This window comes from Branchiostoma belcheri, unplaced genomic scaffold (assembly GCF_001625305.1).
Source record: "Branchiostoma belcheri isolate BF01 breed outbred unplaced genomic scaffold, Haploidv18h27 scaffold17, whole genome shotgun sequence".
Lineage (NCBI taxonomy): Eukaryota > Metazoa > Chordata > Leptocardii > Amphioxiformes > Branchiostomatidae > Branchiostoma > Branchiostoma belcheri.
Window position 1 is genome coordinate 377,588 of NW_017803157.1, and position 10,131 is coordinate 387,718.

General features: G+C 42.3%; 1 protein-coding gene across 1 annotated transcript; it reads left to right on the forward strand.

Moving 5' to 3' along the window:
* The first annotated feature begins 7,803 nt into the window (after positions 1 to 7,803).
* On the forward strand, positions 7,804 to 9,349 carry LOC109466692 (muscarinic acetylcholine receptor M4-like). Its single transcript, XM_019764440.1, has 2 exons — positions 7,804 to 7,846; positions 8,139 to 9,349. The coding sequence occupies exons 1-2, from the start codon at positions 7,804 to 7,806 to the stop codon at positions 9,347 to 9,349; spliced, it is 1,254 nt and encodes a 417-aa protein (XP_019619999.1).
* Positions 9,350 to 10,131: the final 782 nt, after the last annotated feature.

Below are 10,131 nucleotides of genomic sequence, written 5' to 3' on the forward strand. Positions count from 1 at the left end.
TCCATTCAGAGTCAAGTGGCCATAACGACGAAATGATTGAGTGGCCGAAGTTTCTCCTGGATTCGGGACGACACTTGTCCCCAACGACAGGTCAATAAAGTCAATGGTTGAATTTCGACGAATGAGGACATAACACTCACAGACGTAAAGTTGTGTCAAATGTTTTAATATTGACTTATTCTCCAAGCAGAGGTGAAGTTTGGGGTTATTTTTGGCGTATTTTTAGACTTTTTATCGTTTTGTTTTTCACTGGAATTTTTCCCCCAACCCAACAAAAAAATTCCAGTGCAAAAAAAACAAGACTTTTGAAAAAAGTTTATCTCGGCCGCTGGCCATGTAGTTTTGTGTTCTTGGAGGATGTCCACATAGATTTGTGTAACTGCTAGAGAGGAAAGAATGTATTACCTAGTATGTTCATACCTGTAACACCAATGGAATTAGTGAAAAATGATCATTGCTAAATACAATATAACGTTAAGTATATGTAACCACTACAATAATTTTCATTTTATTTCATTTTTATTTTTATTTATTTTTTATTTATTTTCATTTTATTTTTTATTCTGTTTTATTTTATTTCATTTAATTTTATTCTATTTTATCCGTTCTATGCATTATCAAACTTCTCCTCTACTGCTAGAGCTACTAAAACTTCACACCGAATATATTAAACATTTTAATTCGCCCCCTCTAGCGGTTTGGGCCAAATTGCAGCTTTCCAAAAAAATCCAAGATGGCGGCGGCAGATCGGGGCGCGGCTCGGCGATTGCCGATTTCATTGTATTTTCCTTGGTCTTTTACGCGATTCAAGCAAAGAAAACAAGTTGACCACAAGAACAAAAGAGTAATACAGCACTGGGAATCTAATTAATTTCTCATTTCAAGTGAATATTTACTTGCGTCACAGTGATTTATTCACCAATCAAAAGCGACATCTTGCGACTGAAGCAAATATGGAAGGTTAATGTACATAATTTATGTCATTGATTTATTGGTCCAATTACAGCAGCTATTAGCGAAATTCTAGAACATTAAATGCATACTATGATATAAAACAATGGTTTTGTGGTAAACAGCATTTCCTCTTTTTTAGCAACTTCGTTGTATCAGAATAACGACACTATCATCCGGTAGGTCGACACCACAAAGTAAAGTATACATGCAGAGTAATTGGTTTCATTGGGTTTTTTTTCACGGTCGAAAACACGATCGAACGTACATATTTTGGAGCACAATACCTCGGCCGCTTCAGGCGGCCGAGATAAAAAGAAACCACGATAAAAAAAGTCTAAAAACACACCAAAATAACCCAAAACCCAAACCTTTGAAACCTCTGCTTGGAGAGTACTAGTAAGTAACGTTACATTGTAGTATCAGTAGTTTTACACATACAGCTCCATTTGTTCCAACACTGCACAAACAAGAAATGGGGCACACCATGCACGAATGTTGACAACACTTTTGTCCCTAATGGGGGAACTCTGTACAACAAAACATGAAATTCTATACCTGCCTGTGTGTCAAACTAGGTCGTCAGCTAGGTTAGTATTTCTGTACACGTGTTTATAGTTGTCTTATAATCTCATTGATGTCCTCTTCTTCTGTTTTCATTCTCTTTTCTACCTACACAATAGCAAAATCGCATGCCTTTTAGAAATGGTTACTCTTTCGCAACGGGGTAGTGTTGCAGTCGCAGTGCCAGTAGTTTTTGGCGACGCCTCTGGGGCGCTGGGCTTGGCGCGTTCGAAGTAAGGTCACAGCAAGTAATTTGTATGGATGGCACCAGCGCGCGCATGAATTTTCGCCTGATTTTGGAGAAGAAAAACGAGAAATTTTGTTGCCCTCTCAACATGCCTAAAATGGGCAAAGATGTCTACTGCCATGCCGGAACGTGGATGGCAGATAAATATGAAGACAGGAGGCAAGGCAAGGCTCTGATTTATCATAATAATTATTGTTTTGCTTGATACAGTGATGTATTTCATTCCTTTTATATATGTGATGTTCCCACTGCATCAAAACCATCTGTACAATGATTGCAAGCTTTTATTTTTCATTGACATTTGGATGTTGTAATAGTTGGCTGCAAGCTCAGCAGCACAATATAGGTATCACTTCTTGTTTTACGAGGTTCATGATGTCATAATTTGAAAATGTAGGAATCTTGTTTCTTTTGGCCTGCCTTGTTTCTTTTTCGCCCTATCGCATTGCTTTTAGATTTGGCGTCTGTGGAGGATGTCATCCATAAAATTGACTTGCTGTGGTCTACCTAGCAGTATAGTAGACTGATAGCTATAGACTAACCATATAACATGAATGTAGACTTACATAGACTATGGCGGCCCGTCATCTATGAGTTGCTCTATGAAGGTGCATGTAGAACGCATATCTATCCGGACATAGTAACCCACACATATTACAACAGAAAGGGTCCGCCGGTTGCCCGTGGTAGCTGGCATGGATGTCATGCATTGTCTTATCTGTGAAGATAATACCGCAGTAGTGACAAGCATGGGACCCTTGTAGTACACTGGGAACTTCTTGTAACATTTGTCCATGATGATTGTGGTGAAACAAACCTTCCCTCGGGTTTGCTCCCACCGTCACATTGTCATATGACGGAGAGATGCCTAATGCTGTGTGTCCAGGGAATGCTACTTTCTCTAGTCGTAGAGCGTCCGCGATTTGCGTTTCAGGCAAACTCGGGCTAATTTGCATACCGAGAGTGATATCCTCATGACTTTCCAACGGATAAACATTGTGTTTGCTTGCTGAAGGGTCAGAGTTTTCACGTTGTTGACTTGGGTTGGACGATGGCCTCAGGGTCACGGTTCTAGCTCTAAAGGCGCCTCCTGTCGAGCTGGTCTTGTCCTGCACGTCAGCGCTTGAGGACTGCAGGGACCCGAAAGTTTCTTCTTTCTTCTCCATACAACTTATCCCGGGGCATTTTTGAGAGGAACTGTTCTCGACACGGTCTTGATTTTGTCTAGAGACATGTCGATGATCAGTTGCTTTTGTCTGAGAAGAGGAACCGTTGTTAGAAATATTAATCCTTGGCCGAACGGATGGAATGGTGAGGAAAACATTCTCCTGAATCTGACCGAGTGTTGTTACGTCCACATCCACTTCACTACTGTCTTCAACCTTCCGAATCACTGATGGACGTCGTGGCACTTGTCCCTCTTTCTGAGAGAAATTGATCAAGTCATTCAACGTACGGTTGTCAGTATCTTGCTGAACAGTGCTCCCGATTGTCTTGCTGCCCGCCTCAGTAGCCGCCGTGTTACCACCTTGCCTATGGTTGACTCCGGGTGGTTCTAAGGACAGGCACGCCGCCTTGCGGCCAGCCGTGGTATGTCCTACAGCCTTGCGGTCCGCGCTTGTCGTGGGATGTGTTGTGAGTTGATCGGCACGGCCAGCTGTAGTCATAAAGGGGTGCCAGTGTGCAGGGTGGTGCTTCAACATGTGCTGGTTCAGGGAAGTCTTCTGTAAAGCCGAGTACGTACAGGCAGGGCATCTTAGGAAAAAAAGTTAAAGCGATAGCAAGTACATTTTTGCATTAAAACTGTAAATATAAATGATTGACATTTCCTCAATTTCAATAACTTTTAACATATTAGCGTAGCTATTTCGCTTGTTGACAGTTGACAGTCTTGTTGACAGTTTAGTTGCCCCGACAGCAGGACAGACTGCTATGGGACCGGTGAGGTGAGGAGGATTTCGCTTTTGGGCGACTCGGCGCATGCATTTTAAGGAGGCTCCTAAAAAGAATGTAAACAAAGAGCCGAGGAGTTGGTTGTTTTCCAACACGTTTTTGCGGCGACGTTGATCCCCAAATGTCATTATGAACCCAGGTACTAGTAGGCAAGAAAATGGGCGATCCAATATCAATTGCTTCCTGTATAACTGCTTAAATTGCAAACGAGCACACGGGTTCTTTTTAAGCAAGGACATCATTAAAGTATTTTACCTGTAGGGTCTTTCACCGGTGTGCCTCCGTTCGTGCACTACCACCGAGCTCCGGTAGGCGGCAGCATAGTGACAGAAGCGGCACTTGTACGGCCGTTCCCCGCTGTGCGTCCGGAGGTGCGTGTCCCTGTTACCTTTCCTGTTGGTCACGTAATCACAGAACCTGCAAGTTCAATGTCCAGGAGACGGGGGTTACCAGAAAAAAAAACAGCCTTTGCGTGCGACCACTTGATAGAGATAAATTATCGACAATATAAAATTTGTAGCAGACATCAACATTAGGGATTCAAAAACCAGTATTTAAACTCACCTGCAACTGAATATTTTTCTCTTGGTACACTGCTTCTTGCAATTGGTTTGACGTTCAACGTCCAGCTTTTTCTCCAATGAGGGTTCCGCACCTGACGTCACTTCCGGGGCGTGGTTTACTTGTGATGGACAGGTGACGTCACCGGAGACGATCGTTTTAGAGGATTTTGCTACTTGTGGGGGTTTGGGTACAGTTTGTGGGGCTCCATTGGGACAACTGAACGGTCATGGAGAGAAGAAGCCCTGAAAGTGATTGTTAATTTGGATGTATACATTAATATCTACCACTTTTAAGAATATATCATTACTTCTATCAAGTACAATATTTCATCACAAAATCTCGCGATATGAATGTATACAAAACGCCAATTTTAAAGCAAATGATACACAGTTTTAACTTGGTACTATGTAGCTATAGATTTTGAATAAAGGGTACGACGGGTGTTGGCGGGAAAACTAGTAATTTCATTCAGTACTGAAACCTGGTAAAATCAATTGATTAGAAACACAATCCACTAACGGCAATTTTCAACAAGACCCCCGACTCTCCTATTTCTAGTACAAAGGAACAAGACCGTGATGTTTTAAAATCGAACCCCTAAACGTAATTAGAATGGAGATTTGCCCTTTCGAAAAATTTCAGATTCCTCATTGTTTTATTTGTTAAAGTACATTTTTGACGTCAACTGTTATACCCGTAAGCCCGCAGCCAAGAAAGCTCACAAAGGCACTTTACACGACTTTCCTTACATCACTCAGGTGGAAATCAGTACCTAGCTTCGGTTAGGGCCGTCCCCCAGATAGGACGTTAAATGGAGGTCCAGTGTTTGGGGAGAGCCACACCCCACGCACGTTAAAGAACCTACAGCACTTATCGAAAAGAGTAGGGGTCCTTGGAATTCCCGGTGTGAGTGGTTCAAACCTCACAGTGCAGTCTTACGCAGCTTGAAGTTATGTATACAAACTGTGTTACGCCTTAAAAAAGACAGTTTACCGTTTATGCAAAACAAACAAAGAAACAAACTTACCCTGTAAGGACTTTCGGCTTTACAGTACTTCAAATCAAGTCCTGACGCTCAGAGAAGCGCTGCTCTCTTATAACACCGCGATCATCTACCAAATACCAGACCCTCCACACACCGTGCATTCCGTGACGTTTGATTATTCCTCAGTCGATTCCGTGACTTTTAAGCTGCTTTTTCTGACGTGACACAAACCGACATGCGGCGCGGAGGTACCTTAAGAGAGGGTCGCAGGTGCGGCCAGGGGACAGGCGCAGGTGTTTAGAGAAAGGTACTGAGGATAAAACCTCAATTTTCCTCCCATGTGCTCTAAAACATCACGCAAAATAAACCACGGGCTGACTCCGAGGTTTTCTACCAAACTATGCGTGCAAGTCTTAAAAGATTAAAGTCACATCAAATGCGAATGAAAATTAGCCTGTAACTGAGGGGGAAATGGTAGCCTATTACGTGAGATGTTCTGATATGTGTATAATGAATTTGTGACAGGTATATCATTAGTCAATCGTTTCATGTCTGCATAGATTATAGTGTTTGTGCACTTTGTTTTAGTCAGCAAAAATGTGAAAATCTGACAAACATAGTTGTCTTCGTCAGAAAGGGAAGGTGAATATTACTAATACTGATTTAATATGTTTTGACTGGATGCTGAGTTTCAGTCGATTGTAATCTAATAAGTAATGGTCTGCTAGTTATTTTCTGTCACCCAGAATAGAACTATGCCCTGACTTGTCAGGGTGAGGTATAGGTTTGATCTCCAGTTGTACCAAATCTACGGTAGGAGACACCCTCTGGAGGTATGTATTCGGTTTTGCCCTGGTGGGGGGTGGGGCAGCTGTGGTGGTGTGGGTCCGTATGAAGGTCAACGTTTGAAGTCGATTATTTGTGCGTGACATTTGTTTCTTTGGTATGTGGGTAGCTGTTGTGAAAATGTAGTTCAAGTTTAAAAATGGACTGCCTGGCTTTTACCAATCTAATTGCAGCGGGCCGGGTTTTTCATGCATTTGTCGATTGTATGTATGCAGCCTAAGTAAAAATTTATAAAAAACACTGTCAGTTAAATGCAGTTGTGCAGCGGTTACAGAAACAGAGTTCAAGGTCAAAAACGGTTATCCTACAATGTTCTTACGTTGAGAGTTGTGTATTTTTGGGGTTTCGCTTGTGGACAACATAATCTTACGAAACAAGAAGTACGGAGCGGCAGGGTCAGGGTCCATGCGAGCAGCGGGAGCCGCAGTCCTTGTGTGTACAACAAAAAGTGTCCGAGGCGATTTGAAAAAAAAATGATCACGTCCACCGAGGCTCTGGCCTGGCTCTAGGTCTGGGTAGTCCATGGCAGTTAGCAACAATACGGAGCCGGGTACCCAGGCTACCGAAGCTCCACGACTCAAGAACTCAGTACATACATGTACGTACAGTGTCGATTCATAAATTCCGCAAAAAGTCCAATGTACGTCACTATGTACTGCCGCAAATCCACAATACCAGGTTTGTATTCATGTGGTTTAGTAGCATTTTTATTTTTGGTGTTTTTTTTTTAAATTCGCCCGCGCGCACTAGTTTGGGGGTCTTTTGAGGATGTCATACATAAAATTAAGTCGGTCTGGCCTAAGAAGAAAAAGAGACTGTATGCCCATCCGAAAGCGCTCCATATCTTGTAGGCTCTCCCAACGTTCATGTGAGCTCCGATATCATCAGGCTGGACACTGAGTAGGGAACATGAAAAACAGTCAAGTCAACTTCATAGGGACCCTGTTTGTAAAGAGAAGTTTACTTTGTCGTGGAAGTCCATTGAGCCTTCACCTACAACAGTTTCCTGAAGGATGATATAAATAGAGAAGGACCAAATCCCTCTGTTGTGTGGTGACGTACGGGGCATTCCAAGCTGGTAGGCCAGAGATACAATGTACATGTATTCCTGTTGTTTGGAATGTGTTCATTAACTTTATGAAAAGGTGGTATGTGTTGGGTAAGCCATTCATTAACATATTATATGATATGATACATACATTTACCAGTCTATAATATATGATCGAAACGCCCAGAAAATTACTCAGTGCGCTGGACGCACTTCTGCCGACAGCTCTTTCCAATGTTCTATCAACGTTTTTGACCCGACAGATTTCAACACGGTGACAGGTGAGTAACTCTGTGATTTCTTCTCCTCTTTTGCCTCTGCTCTTTCCATTACAAGCAATTGTTACTGTCTGTTTAACTTTCCATGTTACGAGTATTTGTATTCTTTATGGAACTAGACAAACCAGGAAATATGTATTATAAAGCACCATTATGTTCTGAATACATACTAAGCTACATATGTCCATACATTGTGAGCTCCCCAGTATCTCTACAGCGATGGGAGTGTTACACACAAGGTCCTTTCTCTGCCAATGAAACAATTTTCCTGATTTTCAGGTTCCAGTGCAGAAACTCTTGTGTGAAGTCATACCGAACCGTTTTGAGACAGTCAGAGCTGACAGACGGCGAAGGTTGAATCTTCGTCATGACAACTGTTGGGGAGTACATTCTCGTTGTGGTCAACGGAAGTAAGTTCATGTTTTTTCTTTCTGTCTTCTTGTAACATCATTCAGTTGTTGCTCTTTTTCATTAATTTCGTTTCTCTTTAATATCTCGGTGGAAACTCTGAGAAAAGTACAGAGAATGAGATTTACTGAACGTACGAGTGTCAAAAATTATACAGCCTGACAGAAACAGCTACCGATTACTTTTATCATAAACATAACATATAACGCATCTCTGTTTAGCGAAAAAAGAAGCTACAAATGGCCAGTTTTTCTCAGTAAACTGAAGAGGAAAACTATTCATTGTGAGTTACAGTAACCATCGTGGTGACTATTGTGGGTGGCCTCCTCACCATACTAGCCATCTGCACACGCCCGGACCTACGAAAACTGGTCAACGTGCCCCTGGTCAGCCTCAGTTGCACAGACATCCTCTTCAGCGCCATTTATTCCCCATTTTGGATCCAGCAGATTCTAAACCCCCTTTGGGAGCCTCCGCCAGCCCTATGCTGGTTGATAGGCTATATCTCTCCCGTGCTATGGGGGGCGTCCTTATGGCACATGTTGTGTATCGCTCTTCAAAGGTATTTCACAATCTGTACCAACAGCACGCGTCTGAAGTCCAAGCAAGCCCTCACCATCATGCTCTTGCTCACATGGTCGGTCCCTGCCCTTTCTTTCTTGCCTCTTTACATCGTTGAGGAAGTTAAGGTGGATCCAAAGCTGAAACGGTGTGGGACGGCAAATTCTGACAAACTCTGGGCGAAGGTTCCCCCGACCATTCTAAACATAATATTCCCCTACATCGCTGCCCTTGCCTCTTACATCCTTATCCAAAACCACGTGAGGAAGAGTAAGAATCGTGTCCAAGCTCATGCACGTGGCCCCACAAACCGTTTGGCAGTGCAGTACTCGAAGTCAGGGGGCGGCGGTGTAGCCGTTCCTTCCACGAGCACGGAAACCGACAAGGTGACAAAGCCGATTAGAAACCTGGAAGGTGTAGTGTGGGTGGGGGACGAGAATTCCTCATCAAGTGAAGATGAGCCAGTTGTCAAGCCAGGTAAACCCAAAGTTACTATCGTGCATGTTGCTCCAGCATCTGGCACAGGTAAACAACAGGGTAAAAAATCCTTACCAAATAACGAGGAACGAAAAGGCAATGAGCCAGATAAAAACAAAGGCATCGTCCCAACTGCTACCATAGTGTCAGACCAGGCTGGTACAAATAAAGGACCACGGCGAGCTCACGTTGTCCCGAGCAACAGTTCTCAAAACCACAATAGCGCCGCTGAAAGGCAGATCACCAAAATGATGATGTCCCTGTTTGCTGTGTTCACGCTGTGTAATATGCCTGGTATTATGATGGTGATGTTCTCCAACAAAGTACCAGCTGAAGCCTTCGCTGTTGGCCAACTGCTAGTCTCGTTAAACGGTGCCCTGAACCCGATCATATACGGCGTTATGAACAAGAACATTCGCCGGGGGTACACGCACATTCGCGACTGCATGCTCAACTTCATAACATAAGTTTCTGTCAGCCTCCTCAAGAACGAATATTTGGCATTCAATTTAAAAAAAAACACTGCGGCAACAGACTGACATTAACATTATGTATAGGTCAAACATTAAACGAATTTCAAGAAAATGGCTTTCATAAATATATCAGTAACATTGAGTTAATCTTATCAAGATGCAATGGTCACTTTTACATTATGTTTGACCAAGACAAGCCTAGATTTGATTTTTAATTTAGGTTTGATTTAAAGTTTACAAAAAAATACTATTTTTGTTTAAATGTTTTCTTTGGCAGTTATTCAAAGTAAAATCAAACTATCATAAATGTTTGAGTCCATAGCTATCAGAGAATTCAAAATAATTTCCATTTTGCAATTGTTTATTCTGACACCTGACCATGATTCATCCTTTGGTTTCACATCATTGCGAACGTGAGACTAAAAAATACATTAAAAATTCAACTGAATTTTGTTTCACTGGTGAAGAAACTTTAGATGATCTGTATACCAGCGATGGACTTCATAAGTTTGAGTCACCTTCAGCTGTCTTTCCAACAGATACGATATTAAACAGACCTTCTCTTCTTACCTTCAAAGTAGGTCACTCATATATTAATAAACCACTAAAAATAATAACAATCTGCATCAAATATTTCACAATTCCAGGAGCAATGAAGCCGTATTGTGATGGTTCACAAAGAGGGCATGGTATGTTAATTGAGACTCCTTTGGATGCGTGAGTGATCCTGTGAGCATCTGACAAAGAATGCAGCCGTGTCAATCATTCACATTTAA

Bases quoted from the DNA above. Each gene is read 5' to 3' on its own strand.
- LOC109466692 (XM_019764440.1), top strand. From the start codon at position 7,804: ATGACAACTGTTGGGGAGTACATTCTCGTTGTGGTCAACGGAA. The intron at 7,847-8,138 runs GTAAGTTCATGT...TGTGAGTTACAG, and splicing joins TCTCGTTGTGGTCAACGGAA to TAACCATCGTGGTGACTATT.